Here is a 19552-nt window from a genome sequence, read left to right on the forward strand (position 1 = left end):
GAGCCTTGTTCCTCATACGACGCAGATGCGAAGTTGACGGCGCTTGTTGTTTTCACTGTATTTTCATGACGACGTACTAGCTTTATCTAATCCCGAAGCTCGCCTCATGGCCTTGCCGGCATTTTGTGATCGACAAGGCCTTCTAACACCGGGGACAAGGCCTTGTCGACGACCTGTATACATGCTGTGATTGATGACGCTATGCGCCACTTTCCTATTTGCGAGCTTAAATTTCTATTTGTAGACGTCGACGACCTCAGATTGGGACACTACGACAATTTGAAGGCACCGCCTTTCCGAACTGAAACGCTATGCGCACACCTGCTGACTTTTGTCAGACAAAAAAATACCACACAACGCACGCTTTCACGGTATAGTTTATTATGGTCGTAACTTCTGGTCACTAGCATGATCTTTGGTATCTCGCCTGTAAGCCTGCGTATGTAAAATGGAAGCCTTTTTCTCTGGATGTTTCACGGGTACGCGGCCCAGACTTTGGTTAGGATAGCGACAGCCTTGGCCAGACACTCGTCTTGTGACGTCGCCACGTGTGCAGTGTGTGGCGGTCGCTGGTGCTGGTATGGACGCTGCTGCTGACGTTGTTGGGGAGGCGAGTACGTTCCCGCTCGCTGAGCTACAACGGGAACGGATGTCTGGCCCATGGCTTCGTAGAGCTCGGCAAAGCTGGCGTGGCACTTAACGCGGACGGCGCCCGCACGAGCGTGCTGATTGCTGATCGGGAAGCTCGTCTCGAAGTTCGCAGCCTGGAAACCGTCCCTGTGCGTTTCGACCGTGGCGTGTGCCTCCGTTTCGTCCACAACCCGATCGTCGATGTAGAGTGCCAGCTTCGGGGCCGGCCTGGCGCGGCTAGAGGTGCAGTTGAGGCGCACCGTGTCTCCCAGCTGGTACGTCTCTCGGTCGGTGGTGATGTGTGGCCTCATCTCTCGTAGTTCTGGGCGAGGTGTAACGAAAAAAAAAAGAGCAAAGTAATGCTTTAATAGGGTGAACAGTGGAGGTGACCGGTTTATGACCAACATGTGAAAGAGCACTTACGCAGAGCAGAATACAAGAAGGTACACAACCGTTGTGTTGAAGCACTTTCACTCCGTGTTTTGTATGCTCTGTTTTCATTTGTATGCTAACCCCAGAGAACAAAAATGTGTAGATGGTAAAAGGAAGTGATTGACAAGAACTGTGTGAAATTAACGTTTCTACCCTAGCAAGCTCGGCCATGTCATGTGGTATCGCGTGACGTCGCATAATCCATTGGCCGATCAATGCCTCGCCATGTCACCTGCCAGAGGTGTACACCTGATTCTTCGCTCGCCAAGGTCGACGCATAACGGTGCCTTCAACAGTGTCGCATTAATAAAAAACGCAGTCATTGAAGTCAAATGTCGCTAGAGGAGCTCTTGTATATATAATGTGCAATTTGCCCAACCATTTACAAAAGGTTAGTTTAAGGCAACAAACATCTTCTTATACATGCGGCGCTGTGGGTAAAATAAAGAATAAACGTTAGGCTGCAACAAAGGTAGGAATGCATCAAATCCCCCAATGACGTCACCAAATGCATGACAAAATAATGCTCTTGACATGCTCACTGGCAAGAGGAGAGTGCAGTGGCGTGTGGATGTCGCCCGTATTTACCGGAGACAGTGAGCAGTTTCTCGTCTTGCACTGTGAGGAAAGGAGGTGCGTCAGAGCTGGCCTCGCAGCGGTAGGTGCCTGCACTCAGCGCGCTCAGGTTCTTCAGGTAGAGGGAGGAGTAGTTGGACTGCAGCATCTGCGCCGCGGGAGAAAGAAGAGGCACGGCATATCAGCGTACTGCCTTCAGTGTTTGAACACATTACAGTCACGTCTAACAAGATCAGTTTGGAATGGCGGAGGGAAAGGGGGGGGGGGGGGGGAGCGGATTGCGCTCCCAAGAGTTTGGTTTGATTTTCTCGTCGTTCAAATGCTCACGCACACTTACGCTTATACTACTGCTTTTCTTATCGCTTTTGAAAGCGTAACACGGGTCGTGAGTGTGCTCTTTGAAATTGTAAGACGAGTTCATATAGTGAAAATGCTGCCTTTCTGGTGAAGTTGTGATAATGCTTTTGGGGTAAAACTGAGACTGCCAGTTGTTGGGTATCTGCACCTCTTTTTTTTTCTCTGTAACCAACCGCGGAGATTTATAAAATTCACGTATACTTATCCAATTACTACAGAGGCAGCTGAAATTAACATAATTCCACGTCTCTGCGTGAGGATGCGCTGCATGCAAGTATTTAAGGGGCGCTCTCTTTCTCACAAGCGCGTCACGGCTGTAGCGGAATACACCGCTTTTTAAATCCACTTTTACCGAGGAGCAGCAGAATTCCTTATCGTGAGACTCGCTAGTAGGTCCCTTTCGTCGGTTCAGCAAAACTTGTATACGCTTCCCAAAAGTGCGTCAAGCTTTCAGGTCTCGAGCTTTTGCGTGGATTGCAATACAGATATACGCAACTCTCACAAGCAATGGGACTGAACTTAAGGCAGAAATTAGCACATGTTTCGCAAAAACACTTTTTTAAAGTACACATATGAAGCGTGGAAAAGTTACTGAGCGCTCAAAATTTGCGTACCAAAAAATTTGTACATTCGTCAAGAGTCTTTGAACGTAGTTTTTATGTGCTGTTTGACATCACGATAAAACCACTGTATCCGCAGATATTCCTCTGACAGGCTTCTAGTATTTTGTCATTAATTCTCAAAAACGCGCCCCATATCTGTTTTCTGTGACAGTATTAATTACTAGTTGTGAGCACATGACAAACTTTGGAAGCAAACTTTTGTAACGCTTCGGAAGCTTAGAGGATTTCTGTCAATATGGTCATAAATGCATCTCACAATATTCCACAGTTGCCTTACAAATACCTAAAAATGCGGCAGCTGATTGGTTTTCTGTGGAAAGTTTTAATTACCTATTGTGAGTGCAGCGCAAACTTCAGAAAAAATTCGCCACGTATCGTAAGGCTTAAACCATTTCTATGAATATGTTCATAAAAAGTGTCTCACAATGTTTCGAAGTTTTACTCGCAAAGATTTTCAAAAATGTAGTCCACTGGTTTTCTATGCCAGTTTCATCTACTCGTTGGAAAAGTAAGAAAAAATTCAAAAGTAAATTTTTGTCACGCTTCGGAAGCTCAGGTCATTGCCATGAACCTGAGCATAATAATATCTTACAATATCCCACAGTTGTCTAACAATTAAAATGTGTTCCAGAACCCTGGACGGGGTTAATGCTCCCTGCGCACGTGTTTATGGCTCCATTGGACAACAACAAATATTTTGCTAGTGGCCGTTACATTGCAGGGCAATTGACTTACGTCGACGGTGACGCCTTCCACCGTGAACATGTTTCCGGGGGGCCTGTTGCGGGGCACGAACCGGTAGAATTCCTTGTCGTCCTTGTACCACTTGAAGCTGTACAAGGGAACGTCACCGAGGTCGTGTGGACAGCTTAGGCGCACGTCTCCACCAGCGACGCCGATGGGAGGCTGGTCCATCGCCAGCGGTTGTTCTGCAATGTGTTCGTCAGAAAAGAAGAACTCTTTCTCTAAGAATAAATGTATTTGGTATGTGTGCACATATCTGCGCGTTATCTTAAAGGGCATCAAATCGCAGGATGTCTTGGCTCAAATTTAATCTCGGAAAAGAGGATATACTGCCTGACGCGAGTCAGTAATTGTTTCAATGGCTTATACTCCAATCATCCTTCATTATCGCAGTACCATTCCTGACAATAGCAACGCAAGGGATCTGAATACGCGGGGAAGAAAAGGCGCTCTATGCTCACGTTACAATGAAGATCAACTAATTCTTTGAAAATTTACATGACAGTATACGGCAGCGCACATGCGGTACACATAGAAACGTTTTCGGCCCCGTTACGTTGCCTCGTTACACGAGGCCGGCACTGTGCATCTAAATCATATGACCCGCGCACTTTTGTCTCAGACTACGTGAGTGGCATGGAGTGTAGCTTACCTGTAACGCGAAGATCTCCGTCGCCCGACACCAGGGCGAATGACGGTGCGTCGGCCGAGACTTCACACGTGTATCTTCCGGAGGCGCTGTGTTGCACGTTGTTCAGGACTACCGAAGATTCGCTGCTTTCTGCTTGCTGGAAAGTCATTTCGTTGTTTGAAATATGCGCATATATGTGAAGTATATATGCGTGTCTGGATTTGCGAGACGAATCTGAGGTGCATCGAATCTGCTGTCCTGTTTCGTAAACGTTGTATTGCTCTCCAGGTATACTTTCTGTTTCTTTAGTGAGAGCACCGTTATAAAGGTTGCAGTCTCCATATGGGAGTGAACAGGGCTTCATATAATATCGTTACCACGTTAACAGATGTCACTCAAGCGTTGGCTATTGAAATGCGGTAATTTTGTGCTTAGACGGCATTTCGCGATTAATTTCGGGCAGTGGTCTTGGAGAAATTCGCAACTACAAATTTTTGGCCTTATCATTTAGGAAATATTTTTAGCTGACAGTTAACTAAATTATTATTGATCACATATTGTCGTGGAAGCTAACTTTGGTTACAGCATTCAGCTCGTCTCTTCGTCTCCCTTAGTGGGGCTCGGAGACCTTCTCTTCCCTCGTTTTTCCTAGTCATGGTTCAGAGGGCCTGAATAAGTTTCTGGATTAATGTGTTAACTATTTTCATGCCCAAATGGGCAGATTATGGCGCATTTTTTTTCAGCAATGAAATACTCGTTTTATCGCGTTTTGGTGCTGATATGCTAACATTAACTTGTTTACTCTAGCGAGTTGACTTGTTATCAATTTGATGAAATATAATGATGCCAGGCTCAGTGGCTTCTCTCTATCACTTTTGTGATAGAGGGAAGCTTACATTCGTTTTTTGTTGCCGTTTCTGGAAGTGCACAGACAACGCTTCATTTCGCACACGCTGATCTGAAACAAGTAAATTGCATTTTATTAACTGTTCTTGAGTGAAGTTCTTGGCACAAGGCGGAACGCGCGGCGTTTCGTTTTCTCCTCTGCACTGACTCATCTTGTTTAACGGGAAGGTCTATTTTTTTTTTTTTTCATAAGAGAATTAAAATTGTAGCCATAAATCAATTTATTTGTATTGGCGTGTCTTGGGTAACAGTGACTTGTTTTCAGTTCGCGGTTTCTGTCCATATTCGGATCTTCACTTCAGTGATTAAGCTCCTCCCAATAAAGAAACATTCGGCTGTGCACTGCGAATGACGGAAGTTGTACTTGCGTTTACGGTGAGCCCCTTGACTCTAAATATTCTCTTGGTAGGTCTATCCATGGGCACGAAGCGGAAAAATTCCTGCTGGTCTTTATACCACTTGACACTGTACAGGGCATCGCCCTCCAGGTCGTAGATGCACTCCAGCTTCACGGTGGATCCTCGGATGGGCCTCGATGGGACATTCACCTCGATCATCCGCAGGGCTAGCGATGGACCTGTCATGCCTGCAGACAGGGCGATTCCCAAGTTCTCATTTACATTGCATTCATGGGGGTTTTAATCTACACGGAGGGCTATTTCACAGACGGATTGCTTCGGAGATGCGTTCTTGCCACATCTGGCTATGCTGTGTTCTATATATCTAAAGCGAAATTTCAGCTGGCTATGCTGTACTGCTTGAATTACAGAATCAATTAAGAGGTATTAGCCTGGCGAGTTACTATACAAAATAATCAAGGCAAGTCACATACGCTGGGGTAAAATAAATTATTCCAGAGGTTGTATTCAAATACTCCTCGCCAATAGACTTGCTGTTTAATCGTAACTGATTATTTCATTTAGTTAAGATGCAATCAAGGGCAATAAAAGCTCTCTTAACACAAACTTTCGATCCATTTCGAGTTGAAGTATTTTAAAATTGACAGTATTAGCTCATCTTCACAAAACACACCCGGATAAATGCTATTTTACTGGTCGCATACGCCGGGGTAAAGTTAATTATTCCAGAGGTTGTATTCAAATACTGCTTCAATAAACGTATGGAGTAGTTGTACACACGCACATGCCGTGATCCAGAGGAGGAAAACGGCGAAGACGGGACGATGCCATCCTGGTGGAGGTTCAGCCATTTAAACCGAGTAGATGCCTCAGTCTCGGAGTAGAAGATGCGGTCTGCCAGTTTGGCTGCGCGGGCGGCTTTATAACAGAAGCGGCACCCGTCGTTCGTAGGCACAACGACTACGGCTTGGGTGACGCGGCCCCGATGCAATCGTGCGCGCAACGCCGACAATCACTCGGCACCGCTGTGTTTAGACATACTGCGCAGCAGCGAGCGCGTGGGAACGAAGGGTAGTTGCCGCTCAAGGATGATTCGCTGCGTGCGTGATGACTTGGAGCTCGTCTCAATTTTGTTTTCTTTCTTCCATACGGATAGCAGTGCAAGCTCAATTAAACCGTTGCTTGCTGTTGTGTTGGATTTTATAACAGGCTAAGGCGTCGCTTGTGGCGTGCCCCTTGGATTTGCTCAACCGAGCGGACGCATTCGGCGCAGTTCCACTGCATTCTTGAGCGTCACGCTTGTGCAAGAGGATATGATCTTACCCTTGCGTCTGGGGTAACGTGACATAGCCAGTAAACACTGGGTTAGAGAGACCTAAGTGCTGTTTATATAGACCAGTGGTTGTTCGAACTTGGGGTCTTTTACACAGTAAGTTTTACAGTGGAGTTTTCAGCGGACATATGGCATCGTGGAAAGCTCCTACGTTCCCCGTCTGGCGGATGATAGGGTTAGGCGTAGGCGAGGCCAGCAGTGTGGACATAGAATTAGTACTAAATATATTTCGTTTTCGGGCCAGTTTTTTTTTAATAACACTGGTGTAGGATTCAGGCGCTGATAGTTAGGCAGGAAAAGGATCGGCTTTCAACGCTGTTAATGCTCCTAATCGGGTTGAACGTCGTTCCTGTCTTTTCTTCTTTTCTTCTCGAGTTATGCAGCGCCTGAATTTTACTCCTGTATAGTGTCAATACACTGACTTTAAAGGGAAAACTACTCATTCAGCCCATGCATAAAAAAAAAAAAGGACACCGAATGAGCTCGGTCATAGTCAAACTGTTCGCGATTGCCAGATGATAAATTACTGGTAAACCTGGCGGTAAACCTTCGCACTGAGCAACGCGGCATATGGCAGATGGCGGCGTGCTGTATACTGTAAACACCACGTAAATAATTTCAGTGTTGTGTTTGGGACATTTCAGACGGTATGGGGTGCCTATAGAAGACCCATGTCTTCCGTAGCGGAGTTGGCTAATATAATAATTTAGTTACTCTAGTGCTATGATGATAAAATTTTAGAGTAATTTCTGTGCTGATTACAGACCAATAAGTATTATTTTGGTTTATGTTTGCTCGTTTTATAGAGTATATTTTACAGCTTGAAATGTATTCTTCGACGAATTACATGGCTTTAGAGCCGGAAGACTTACTGAAATGATGCTATTGACAATTAAAGAATTCATGTTGGATAGTATTGAAAAAAATTACTTTAAACATGGCCTCTATGGGAATTTCACAAAAGCATTCCATTGTCTAAATCACAACATCCCCACAGCTAAACTCTAGCTGTGTGGAATTTGCGGATCACCTTTTGAACTAATGAAATTGTACTTAATCAAATGGTACATGGGAAGACACTAATCCAGTTTTCGGCCATTTAATAAGGGTGTACTGCAATGAAGCCTCTTAGGGCCATCTCTTGTTTAATCTTTTTATTAATAAAATTGTGCTTATCAGTTGAACAGTAATATTTGTCATGACTGTTCCATATTTAGGATTGGTCCGGATCCTAACATGTTAACTACGCAATGCGACAACTTTCCTAATAATTTATTCTCATCGTCACAATGATGGACAGAAAATAAATCCATTTAAAACTAAAATAATGATTTTCAGAGTGAAAAATAAGTGCTTTAATTCAAATCACGCTAACACCCGAGAAGCACAGAACATTGGAACCGTAGAATCGCATAAAATACTCATAGTCGCATTCAGCAGCACGTTAAGGTGGAACTTGCGTGTTGTTAATGTAAAAAGAAATTATAACCGCAGTAGCTGGGGTGGTCTCGCGTTACTGCCTTTTCCTTTCAGTACGCGTTAAGATCAAAGTATAGCATGTATTATTTGTGCTACTTACCTACTATTGTAATCCTGTCTGGGGTACCACAATCAATACCAATAAATAAAAAAAATACAATCCAAAAAGGAACCATCCGGTACACGAGTTATCAAGAACACCTAGCACATACCGGTGCGTTGTTTGTGACCGCAATGCCACTGCTGTCTTTTCATTATACCACTTTTGGATTTCGCTCACATCATTTTAAAATAATTAAGTTCGCGACTTTTTAATTGCCACCGCCTCGATACAACGCCACGAACGAGCCATCTTAACTTATCTAGAGACCCAGCGGAGGCTGGTAACTCAGGCAAGAGCGGCAGCCCAGGCCACTGGGGTCTTGAAATGAAGACTCCACTCACTGCCCCCCCCCCCCCCTTTTTTTTTTTCCCTTTCTCTTTACTTTTTCTTTTTGAAATAAAGTTTTCTCTCTCTCTCTCTCTTTACTCTCGTTTCCGAACGGTAAGCACCAGTTTTTGAAACTTAAAATCCCCTCACTGCTAAACAAGCATATATTTAATACTAATGCCACAACAAATGTCTTGTAGTAACAATTTCTAAACGCAACGTAAATAAAAAAAGCTAGGGCAGAAATCAGGTAAAGAAAAACGTAAATTAACATGAGCCTAAATGCCTGTCCTTTGATTACGTTGTGCCTTTTTTATATAGTATTGATCTTTATTCTCTGATTATATTTTGTAAGATAGCTCGTACGATGCAGGTGCGAAGTTGACTGCACTCGTAGTTTTTTCTGTATTCTCCTATCAACGTACTAGCTGCACCTAGTTTCGGACCGCGCCTTGTGGCCTTGCCGGCATGTTGTGATCGACAAGGCCTTGTCGACGGCCTGTATACGTGCTGTGATTGATGACGCTATTCGCCGCTTCTCTATTTGGCACTTTAAACATGTATTTGTAGACGTCGATGGCCTCAGATTGGGACACTGACACACTGTACTACAATTTCAAGGCATCGACTTTCCGAGCTGAAATGCTTAAGCACATTATTCCACACGCCTGCTGACTTTATGTCCACAAAAAATAAATAAATAAATAAATAAATAAATAAAAAAATACTACACAACGCATGCTTTCACGGTATAGTTTATTATGTGTCTTAGCTTCTGGTCACTAGTATGATCTTTGGTATCTCGCCTGTAAGCCTGCGTATGTAAAATGGAAGCCTTTCCCTCTGGATGTTTCACGGGTACGCGGCCCAGACTTTGGTTAAGATAGCGACAGCCTTGGCCAGACACTCGTCTTGTGACGTCGCCACGTGTGCAGTGTGTGGCGGTCGCTGGTGCTGATATGGACGCTGCTGCTGACGTTGCTGGGGAGGCGAGTACGTTCCCGCTCGCTGAGCGACAACGGGAACGGATGTCTGGCCCATGGCTTCGTAGAGCCCGGCAAAGCTGGCGTGGCACTTAACGCGGACAGCGCCCGCACGAGCGTGCTGATTGCTGATCGGGAAGCTCGTCTCGAAGTTCGCAGCCTGGAAACCGCCCCTGTGCGTTTCGACCGTGGCGTGTGCCTCCGTTTCGTCCACAAGGCGATCGTCGATGTAGAGTGCAAGCTTCGGGGCCGGCCTGGCGCGGCTAGAGGTGCAGTTGAGGCGCACCGTGTCTCCCAGCTGGTACGTCTCCCGGTCGGTGGTGATGTGTGGCCTCATCTCTCGCAGTTCTGGGAGAGGTTTAACAAAAAAACAACAAAGTGATGCCTTTAACAGCGTGAACAGTGGAGGTGACCGGTCCATGAAATTCACGTGAAAGAGCACTTACGCAGGCTAGAATACAAGAAGGCACACAACATTGTGCTGAGGCGTTTTAACTCCGTTTTTGTTTTGTAAGCGCCATTTTCATTTGTGTGTTAGCCACAGAGGGCACAACTAGTAGATGGTAAAAGCAAAGGGGTTGACCAGGACTGCGCCAAGTTAATTCTCTAGCCGAGACAGCTCGTCCATGTCATGGGGTCTCGCCTCATGTCGCATAATCCATTGGCCGATCAATGCCTCGCCCAAATAACCTGCCAGAGGCATACAACTCATTTTTCGTTCAGAACGTCGACGTCAAGGCCGATGTCAGATTTTCTAAATAACTGGGCCTTCAACAGTGTCGCATTAATAAAAAGCGCAGTCATTAAAGTCAAATATCGCTAGAAGCTCTTTTGTATACATGTGCAACTTGTCCAACTATTTACAGAGAGGGTTAGTTCAACACAGCAAACATCTGCCTTATAACCTACACAACGCTGTTCGTCGAGTGACCGAAATGCCTAGTTGCAAGCGAAATGCTATAAGGCTAACAAAGGGGCGCAGCCTTTGCTTGCATGTGTGGGATGTTAGGCTGCAACGAAGGTAGGGATGCATCAAGTCCCTCCGCATGACAAAAGAATGCTCTCGACATGCACACTGGCGAAAGGAGACTGCAGGGGCGTGTAGAGGCCCGTATTTACCGGAGACAGTGAGCAATTTCTCGTCTTGCACTGTGAGGAAAGGGGGTGCGTCAGAGCTGGCCTCGCAGCGGTAGGTGCCTGCACTCAGCGCGCTCAGGTTCTTCAGGTTCAGGGAGGAATAGTTGGAGTGCAGCATCTGCGCCGCGGGAGAAAGAAGAGGCTCGGCATATCAGCGTGCCGCCTTCGGAATGATGTGAACACATTATAGTCTCGTTTAACAAGGTCAGGTTGGGATGGCGGAGGGAAAGGGAGGGTTGGGGTTAGCGGGATTGCGCTGCCAAGGGTTTGGAGAGATTTTCTTGTCATTCTAGTTAAGTTGTGATAATGCCTTTTGGGGTAAAACTGGAACTGCCAGTTTTTGGGCATCTGGACCATTTTCCTTTTCTCGGTAGTCAGCCGCGGATATTTACAAAATTCTCGTATAATTAAACAATTACTACAAAGGCAGCTGAAACGAACGTAATTTGACGTCTCTGCGTGAGGATGCGCTGCATGCGCGGTATTTACGGGCGCTCTCTTTCTCACAAGTACGGCATGGTTGTAGCGGACTGCGCCGCTTTTAAAATTGACCTTTACCAGGGAACAACAGAATTCCTTTTCGCGAAACTCTCTAGTAGGCCCCTTTCTTCGTTTCAGCAAAAACTTGTACGCTTGCCAAAAGTGCGTCAAGCTTTCAGGTCTCGAGCTTTTGTGTGGATTGCAATACAGATATAAGCAAATCTCACAAGCAATGGGACTGAAGTTAAAGCAAATATTAGCAGATGCTTAGCAATAAACCTCGAATAACACCTTATTAATGTATACGTAGAAGCGCAGAAAATTTATTTGACGTCCAAATATATCCATGCCAAGAAATTTGGACACCCTTCAGGAAAGAGTTTTTGAATGCAGTTTCTAAATGTTGTTTATAACATCACGATAAAATCATTGTATCCGCAGGTATTCCTTCGGCAGGCTTCTAGTATTTTGTCATTAATTCTCAAAGACGCGCTCCATCTGTTTTCTGCGACTGTCTAAATTACTCGTTGTGAGCACAGGACAAACTTCGGAAGCAAACTTTTGTAACGCTTCGGAAGCTTAGAGGGTTTCTGTCAATATGGTCATAAATGTATCTCACAATATTCCACAGTTGCCTTACAATAACTAAAAATGCGGCCGCCGAATGGTTTTCGATGGAAAGTTTTAATTACCTATTGTGAGTGCAGCGCAAACTTCAGAAAAAAATCGCCACGTATCGTAAGGCTTAAACCATTTCTATGAATATGTTCATAAAAAGTGTCTCACAATGTTCCGAAGTTTTACTCGCAAAGATTTTCAAAAATGTAGTCCACTGGTTTTCTATGCCAGTTTCATCTACTCGTTGGAAGAGTAAGAAAAACTTCAAAAGAAAATTTTTCTCACGCATCGGAAGCTCAGGTCATTGCCATGAACTTGTGCATAATGATATCTTACAATATCCCACAGTTGTCTAACAACTAAATTGTGTTCCAGAACCCTGGACGGGGTTAATGCTCCCTGCGCACGTGTTTATGGCTCCATTGGGCAACAACAAATATTTTGCTAGTGGCCGTTACATTGAAGGGCAATTGACTTACGTCGACGGTGACGCCTTCCACCGTGAACATGTTTCCGGGGGGCCTGTTGCGGGGCACGAACCGGTACAGTTCTTTGTCGTCCTTGTACCACTTGAAGCTGTACAGGGGAGCGTCACCGAGGTCGTGTGGGCAGCTTAGGCGCACGTCTCCACCAGCGACGCCGATGGGAGGCTGGACCATCGCCAGCGGCTGTTCTGCAAAGTTTTTGTCAGAAAAAAAAAAAAAATTTCGTCCTTTATGAATAAATGCATCCGGTACGTGTGCGCACACATTATCTGGGCTTTATTTTGAAGGTCGTAAAATCGCAGGATGACTTGGTTCTAATTTAATCTCGAGAAAGAGGATGCCCTCCCTAACGAAAGGCAGTTTCAAGGGCTTGTAATTCAACCATCATTTATTATCGCAGTACCATTCTTGACATTAGTAAGGCAAATGATCCAAATGAGCAGAGAAGAAAAGGCACTCAATGTGCTTGTTACAATGAAAATTAATCAATTGACAATTTACATGGCAGTACGTCACAGCACATGCGCTGTACAGATAGAAACGTTCCTGACCCCGTTGCGTTGGCTCGTTACACGTGGCCGGGCAATGTGAATCTAAACCGTATGGCCCGTGCACTTTTATCTCAGACTACGTAAGTGGCCCCCTTCATGGATCACTGCCTTGTCGTGGCGGAGGGGCTTGCTAAACTCGATGAAGTCGTGAGCTCTGCTGTGTAGGGCCACCCAAGATAGACAGGTCACGGCAGAGAGTTCTGACAAAATGTGATTCACTGGAGAAGGTAATGGCAACCCACTCCAGTATTTCCTGCCAAGAAAACCCTATGACCAGTCACAATACCATTATCGATATGGCGCCGGAAGATGAGCCCCCCAGGTTGGAAGGCGTCCCACATGTTACTGGGGATGAACAAAGGGCGATTCCTAGTAGCTCCAGGACGAATGAAGCGGCTGGGCTAAAGCCAAAAGGACGCTCAGTTGTGGATGTGTCGGGAAGCGACCGGAAAGTCCGATGTTGCAAGGAGGTATATCACATAGCAACATGGAATGTAAGATCTATGACGCAAGGTAAACTGGATGTCGTCAAGCAAGAAGTGGACAGATTGAACATTGATATCTTGGGTATCAGCGAGCTCAAGTGGACCGGAATGGGAGAATTTAACTCCGGCGACCATTATGTTTTTTATTGTGGGCACGAATCCAAGAGAAGGAATGGGGTCGCTCTCATAGTAAACAGAAGAATGGGCAAAGCAGTGCTAGGGTACAACCCCAAAAACGACCGAATGATTTCACTTCGGATCCAAGGTCACCCTTTCAACATAACAGTTATCCAAGTCTATGCACCGACCACTGCTGCTGAAGAAGGTGACGTTGAGAGATTTTATGCGGACCTACAATGCCTTTTAGACCGCACCCCATCATCAGACGTCGTTTTTCTCATAGGAGACTGGAATGCTAAGGTCGGAGTGAAGAAATATCCGGAATTACAGGCAAGTTCGGTCTTGGCGAGCCAAATGAAGCTGGGCAGAGGCTAGTAGAGTTCTGTCAAGAAAACAACCTGACCATAGCGAATACTCATTTTCAACAGCACAAGAGGCGCCTGTACACATTGATTTCACCGGACGGTCTGTACAGGAATCAGATCGATTATATTATTTGCCGGCAGAGATGGAGAAGCGCTATACAAGCAGTAAAAACAAGGCCTGGGGCCGATTGTGGCACCGATCATCAGCTTCTTGTTGCCAAAATTGAGCTTCGATTGAGGAAAACGCAGAAAACTAGAAGGCCTTTCAGGTATGATCTGGATCAGGTTCCATTAGAATATGCTGTGGAAGTGAGGAATCGATTTCAAGAATTAGATCTAGAAGACAAAGAGCCCGAAGAGATGTGGACTGATGTTCGTGATATAATACAAGAAGTTGCTACTAAGGTAGTTCCAAAGCAAAAGAAATGCAAAAAAGCAAACTGGTTATCTGAAGAGGCTTTGCAAATAGCTGAGGAAAGGAGGATGGCAAAAGGTATGGGGGAAAGAGAAAGATACAAGGTTCTCAATGCGGATTTTCAGAAAATAGCAAGGAGAGATAAGAATGCCTTCCTGAACATACAGTGTCAAGCAGTTGAGGACAACAGCCAATTAAGGAACACAAGAGCTCTGTATAAGACAATCAAAGATATCAAAGGAAGCTTCTGTGCTAAGCTGGGCGTGATAAAGGACAAACAAGGCAAGGACCTCACTGAAGCCTCAGAGATAAAGAAGAGGTGGCAGGAATACACAGAAGAACTGTACAAGAAGGACCCGGATGTGCAAACCCAACATAGGACGGTTGTGATTACTGATCTCGAGCCGGGCATCCTGAAGAGTGAAGTTGAATGGGCCTTAGCCTGCCTTGCTAAGAACAAAGCTAGCGGAATTGATGGTATTCCAGCTGAGTTGCTTCAAAACCTCAACCACGACGCTGTTAACACACTGCATACATTATGTCAAAAGATTTGGACAACCCTGCAGTGGCCACAGGATTGGAGGAGGTCAGTTTACATCCCCATTCCAAAGAAAGGCAGTGCCAAAGATTGTTCCAACTACCGCACGATCGCGCTTATTTCGCATGCTAGCAAGGTGATGTTAAAAATCCTGCAAGGTAGGCTGCAGCAGTATGTGGATCGGGAGCTTCCGGACGTGCAAGCTGGGTTTCGCAAGGGCAGAGGAACTAGAGACCAAGTTGCCAACCTTCGCTGGATCATGGAAAAAGCAAGAGAGTTCCAGAAACCCATCTACTTCTGCTTTATTGATTATGCGAAAGCGTTTGACTGCGTAGATCACAGCAGATTGTGGCAAGCTCTCCAAGAGATGGGAGTTCCGATTCACCTCATCTGTCTCCTCAGGACCCTGTATGAAGGGCAAGAGGCCACAGTCAGAACTGGGCATGGTCTTACTGATTGGTTTCCGATTGAAAAAGGAGTGAGGCAAGGCTGCATACTGTCGCCCTGCCTATTTAACCTATATGCAGAGTGCATCATGAGGAAGGCTGGGCTGGACGAGTCTTCAGCTGGAGTGAAGATTGCTGGAAAACGTATCAACAACCTTAGATATGCGGATGATACCACTTTAATGGCAGAAAGTGAAGCGGAACTCAAGAGACTTCTGATGCGCGTGCAAGAAGAGAGTGAGAAGTTTGGGCTTAAACCGAACATTAAAAAGACAAAGATCATGGCGTCTTGCCCTATCAAGTCCTGGAGCATCAAGGGACAAGAAGTGGAAGCTGTGACAGATTTTCTGTTCTTGGGCTCCAAGATTACCTCGGAAGGAGACTGCAGCCATGAAATTAGGAGACGCCTGCTTCTGGGAAAGAGAACAATGGTTAGCTTTGACCGCCTAGTAAAGAGCTGAGACATTAGTCTGCCAACCAAGATCCGTATAACCCGTGCTATGGTCTTTCCAGTTGTGATGTATGGATGCGAGAGTTGGACTGTGAAAAAGGCTGACCGCCGAAGAATTGACGCGTTTGAATTGTGGTGCTGGCGAAGACTCTTAAGAGTTCCTTGGACTGCCAGAAGATCAAATCAGTCGATATTGTCGACCATAAACCCTGACTGCTCATTGGAGGGTCAAATTCTAAAGTTAAAGCTCAGCTACTTTGGTCATCTGATGAGAAGAGAGGAGTCGCTGGAGAAAGATTTGATGTTGGGAAAGGTTGAGGGTCGCCGGAGAAGGGGTAGGCAGCGAACGCGATGGTTAGATGGCATTCTCGAGGCATTGCAGATGAAGCTATGTGATGTTAAGAAGATAGTGAGAGACCGGAAAGCGTGGCGTGACATGGTCCATAGGGTCACGAAGAGTCGGACACGACTGAACGCCTGAACTGAACTGAACGTAAGTGGCACGGAGTGTAGCTTACCTGTAACGCGAAGATCTCCGTCGCCCGACACCAGGGCGAATGACGGTGCGTCGGCCGAGACCTCGCACGTGTACCTTCCGGAGGCGCTGTGTTGTACGTTGTTCAGGACTACCGAAGACTCGCTGCTTTCTGCTTGCTGGAAATACCTTTAGTTGTTTGAAGTATGCGGTGAAATATGTGCATGTTATTGAAGTATGCGCGTCTGGATTTGCGAAACGCATCTGAGGTGCATCGAATTCGCTGTCCTGTTCCGTAAACGTTGTATTGGTCTCCAGGTGGCTTCTATTTTTTTTTTATTGAGACCACCGTTATAAATGTTGCAGTCTCCATATGAGAGTGAACAGGGCTTCATCTGTTATCTTTACAAGGTTAACAAATGCACTCTAGTGTTGGCTACTGAAATGTGTTAATTTTGTGCTTGGACGATACTTTGCGATTTATTCCGGGCAGTGATCTTGGAGAAATTCGCAATTACTGATTTTTGGCCTTATCGTTTGAGAAATATTGTTAGCTGACAGTTAACGAAATTATTATAGACGATATATTGTCGTAAAAATCAAAGTTAATTACAGCGTTTAACCCGCGTCTCCCCGACAGGGCTTAGGGGACGTTCTCTTCCTCTCGTTTCTCGTACAGTTCAGTGTGAACCTAGACTAAACTGTAGGTTTCCGCAGTTCCCACGTCTCCCCCTTATATTCCTCGAAGGGGAAGCCTAGGAAAACGTAGGGACTTAATAAGTTATCGGATTGGCGCGTTAGCTTTTTTGTTACCAAAAGGGGAGATGCTGGGACAATTTTTTTTCAGCGATGAAATTCCTTGTTTCATCGTGTTTTGTTACTGATATACTGAGGTTACATTAATTACTGTTGCGAGCTGGCTTGTTATTAATTTCTGAAAAGTAATAGTGCTAGAGGCTCAGTGGCTTTCCTCTATCACAAAAGTGAAAGAGGGAAGCTTACACTCGCTCTTTGTTGCCATTTCAGCAAGTGCACGCACGACACGCACGACGCTTGATTTTGCACGCGCCTACCTAGAACAGGTAAATTACATTTTATTAAGTTTTCTTGAGTGCCGTTCTTGGGACAAGGCGGGACGCCTGGCGCTTTGTTTTCTCCTCTGCACACTCACCTTATATAATAGGAACGTGCTCTTTCTTTTTTTCTCATCAAAATTTTTAAATGGTAGCCATCTCTCAACTCAGTTACATAAGCTTGTCTTGGGACAGAATAACTTAAGTTTGCGGTTTCTCCTCATGCTCGGAACGTGACATAAGTGATTAAGCCGCACTAAATAACTGCAGACTAATTGTGCTATTAAAAAACAAAGAGACATTGCGACTGTGCCCTACGAAAAACGGACGTTGTGCTTACGTTTACGGTGAGCCCCTCGATTTTGAATATCATCATCTTGTCCGGTCTATCCATTGGCAGAAAGCGGAAGAATTCCTGCAGGTCCTTATACCACTTGACGCTGTACAGGGCGTCGCCCTCCGGATCGTAGAGGCACTCCAGCTTCACGGTGGATCCTCGGGTGACCCTCGATGGCACATTCACCTCGATTATCCTCAGGGCTAGCGCTGGACCCGTCATGCCTGTAGACCTGGCGATTCGCAAGTTCTCGTTTACATCGCATTCATGTGGGCTTTAATCTACACACAGAGGTATTTCATAGATGGCTTGCTTCGGAGACGCGCGGAAGATCTACAGGTGGGTAATGATTCATTCTTGCCACGTTTGGCTAAGCTGTGCTCTATGACGAGAACGAAATTTCAGCTGGCTGCGAATGCTATACTGCTTGAATTACAGAATCAATCAAGAGGTATTGTCCTAGCGTGTTTTTATCCTGAATAATCCAGGTAAGTGGCCTTCGCCAATTGATCTCCTATTTAATCAAAACTGGTTACTTCATCTCGTTAAGATGCAGCTCAAGTTCATTAAACAGCTTCTCTTAACACAAATTTTAGATTCCTTTGAAGTTGGAGTAATCGAAAATTGACTGTATTAGCTCATCTTTAGAAGACAACCGGAAAAACACTATATTACTGGTCGCATACGCTGGGATAAAATTAATCATTCCAAAGGGTGTATTCAAATACTGCTTCAATAAACGTATGGGGTAGTTGTATACAGGCACATGCCGTGATCCAGACGAGGAAAGCAGCGAAGACAGGACGATGCCATCCTGGTGGAGGTTCGGCCATTTCAACCGAGAAGGTGCCTGTCTCGGAGTAGAATATGCGCTCTGCCACTGAGGCTGCGCGGACGGCTTTATAGCAGGAGCGGCACTCGTCGTTCGTAGGCACAACAACGACGGCTTGGGTGACGCGGCCCCGATGCAATCGTGCTCACGACGCCGACAATCACTCGGCACCACAGTGTTTGCAAGTCATACTGCGCAGTAGCGAGCACGTGGGAACGAAGAGTAGTTGCCGCTCAAGGATGATTCGCTGCGTGCGTGATGACTTGGAGCTCGCCTCAATTTTGTTTTCTTTCTTCCATACGGATCGGATCGCAGTGCAACCTCGATTAAGGCGTTGCTTGTTGTTGTGTTGGGTTTTATAACAGGGAAAGGCGCTCCTTGTGGCGTGCCTCTTGGATTTGCTCAACCGAGCGGACGCAGTCGGCTCAGTTCCACTGCATTCTTGAGCGTCACGCTTGTGCAAGAGGATATGATCTTACCCTTGCGTCTGGGGCAACCTGACACAGCTAGTAAACGCTGGGTTAGAGAGAGTTAAGGGCTCTTTATATAGACCAGTGGTTGTTCGAATTTGAAATATTTTACACAGTGTGCTTTACAGTGCAATTTCCGTAGACACATGAAGTCGTGGAAAGCTGTTACGTTCCCCGCCTGGTCGATGAGAGGGTTCCGCGCAGGTGTGGACTTAGACTAAATACCAAATATAGTTTGTGTTCGGGCCAGTTTGTTCGTTAACACTCCAGTAGAATTCAGGCACTGAATGCTAGGAAGAGAAACAGTAAGGATCGACGTCACGGTTAATGCGCCTAATCGTGTTAAACGTCTTTCCCGTCTCCTCTTCTTTTATTTCTGAACTATTCAGCGCCTAAATTTTACTCCTGTAAAGCTTAAATACTCTGACTTTGAAGAGAAAGCTACTCATTCAGCCCAGGCATTAATATAAAATAGGCAACGAATGAGCTCAGCCAGATTCAAAGTGTTCGCTATTGCAAAATGATAAATTACTTGATAAACCTGGTGGTAAAACTTTCCTTAGCATTTGGCAGATGGGTGTGCTGCACACTGTAAACAACATGTAATTAGTTTCAGTGTTGTGTTTGGAGCATTTCAGACGGTACCCAGTCGAAAAAAACTACAGAACCGTGCCAAAAATACGACACAATATTCTGTAGCTCTGTCGTAAACGTCAGATTTTTCTGTAGTTCTGTAGTACTTTTCTGTTGTTCTGTAGTTTTCCTGTAGTATATTTCTGTTGTCTGTAGTT

The 19552-nt window shown here is 45.5% G+C and overlaps 2 protein-coding genes across 2 annotated transcripts; both read right to left on the bottom strand.

Annotated features, from left to right (window-relative positions):
• Positions 1-368: 368 nt before the first annotated feature.
• On the bottom strand, positions 369-6268 carry LOC146190870 (uncharacterized). Its single transcript, XM_084599855.1, has 6 exons — positions 6043-6268; positions 5268-5485; positions 4015-4150; positions 3354-3547; positions 1651-1786; positions 369-952 (listed from the first exon to the last, which is right to left on the bottom strand). The coding sequence occupies exons 1-6, from the start codon at positions 6107-6109 to the stop codon at positions 474-476; spliced, it is 1230 nt and encodes a 409-aa protein (XP_084455981.1). The 5' UTR covers positions 6110-6268; the 3' UTR covers positions 369-473.
• A 2977-nt stretch (positions 6269-9245) lies between these two features.
• On the bottom strand, positions 9246-18343 carry LOC146190871 (uncharacterized). Its single transcript, XM_084601259.1, has 6 exons — positions 18226-18343; positions 17463-17683; positions 16093-16228; positions 12198-12391; positions 10603-10738; positions 9246-9831 (listed from the first exon to the last, which is right to left on the bottom strand). The coding sequence occupies exons 1-6, from the start codon at positions 18290-18292 to the stop codon at positions 9353-9355; spliced, it is 1233 nt and encodes a 410-aa protein (XP_084457385.1). The 5' UTR covers positions 18293-18343; the 3' UTR covers positions 9246-9352.
• Between the last annotated feature and the right edge of the window lie 1209 nt (positions 18344-19552).

Source organism: Amblyomma maculatum, chromosome 4 (assembly GCF_055883805.1).
Source record: "Amblyomma maculatum isolate TAMU_Amacu chromosome 4, ASM5588380v1, whole genome shotgun sequence".
NCBI lineage: Eukaryota > Metazoa > Arthropoda > Arachnida > Ixodida > Ixodidae > Amblyomma > Amblyomma maculatum.

What these genes read in the sequence shown, in the direction of transcription:
- LOC146190870 (XM_084599855.1), bottom strand. Translation starts at nt 6,109, where the DNA reads ATGGCTGAACCTCCACCAGGATGGCATCGTCCCGTCTTCGCCGTTTTC. An exon ending in TCAAGGGGCTCACCGTAAAC is followed by an intron (nt 4,151 to 5,267) that starts GCAAGTACAACT and finishes ATGACTTTCCAG; the next exon opens with CAAGCAGAAAGCAGCGAATC. An exon ending in GAAACTGCTCACTGTCTCCG is followed by an intron (nt 953 to 1,650) that starts GTAAATACGGGC and finishes CACCTCGCCCAG; the next exon opens with AACTACGAGAGATGAGGCCA.
- LOC146190871 (XM_084601259.1), bottom strand. Translation starts at nt 18,292, where the DNA reads ATGGCCGAACCTCCACCAGGATGGCATCGTCCTGTCTTCGCTGCTTTC. An exon ending in CCTCGTCTGGATCACGGCAT is followed by an intron (nt 17,684 to 18,225) that starts GTGCCTGTATAC and finishes CCAGGTCTACAG; the next exon opens with GCATGACGGGTCCAGCGCTA. An exon ending in TCGAGGGGCTCACCGTAAAC is followed by an intron (nt 16,229 to 17,462) that starts GTAAGCACAACG and finishes AGGTATTTCCAG; the next exon opens with CAAGCAGAAAGCAGCGAGTC.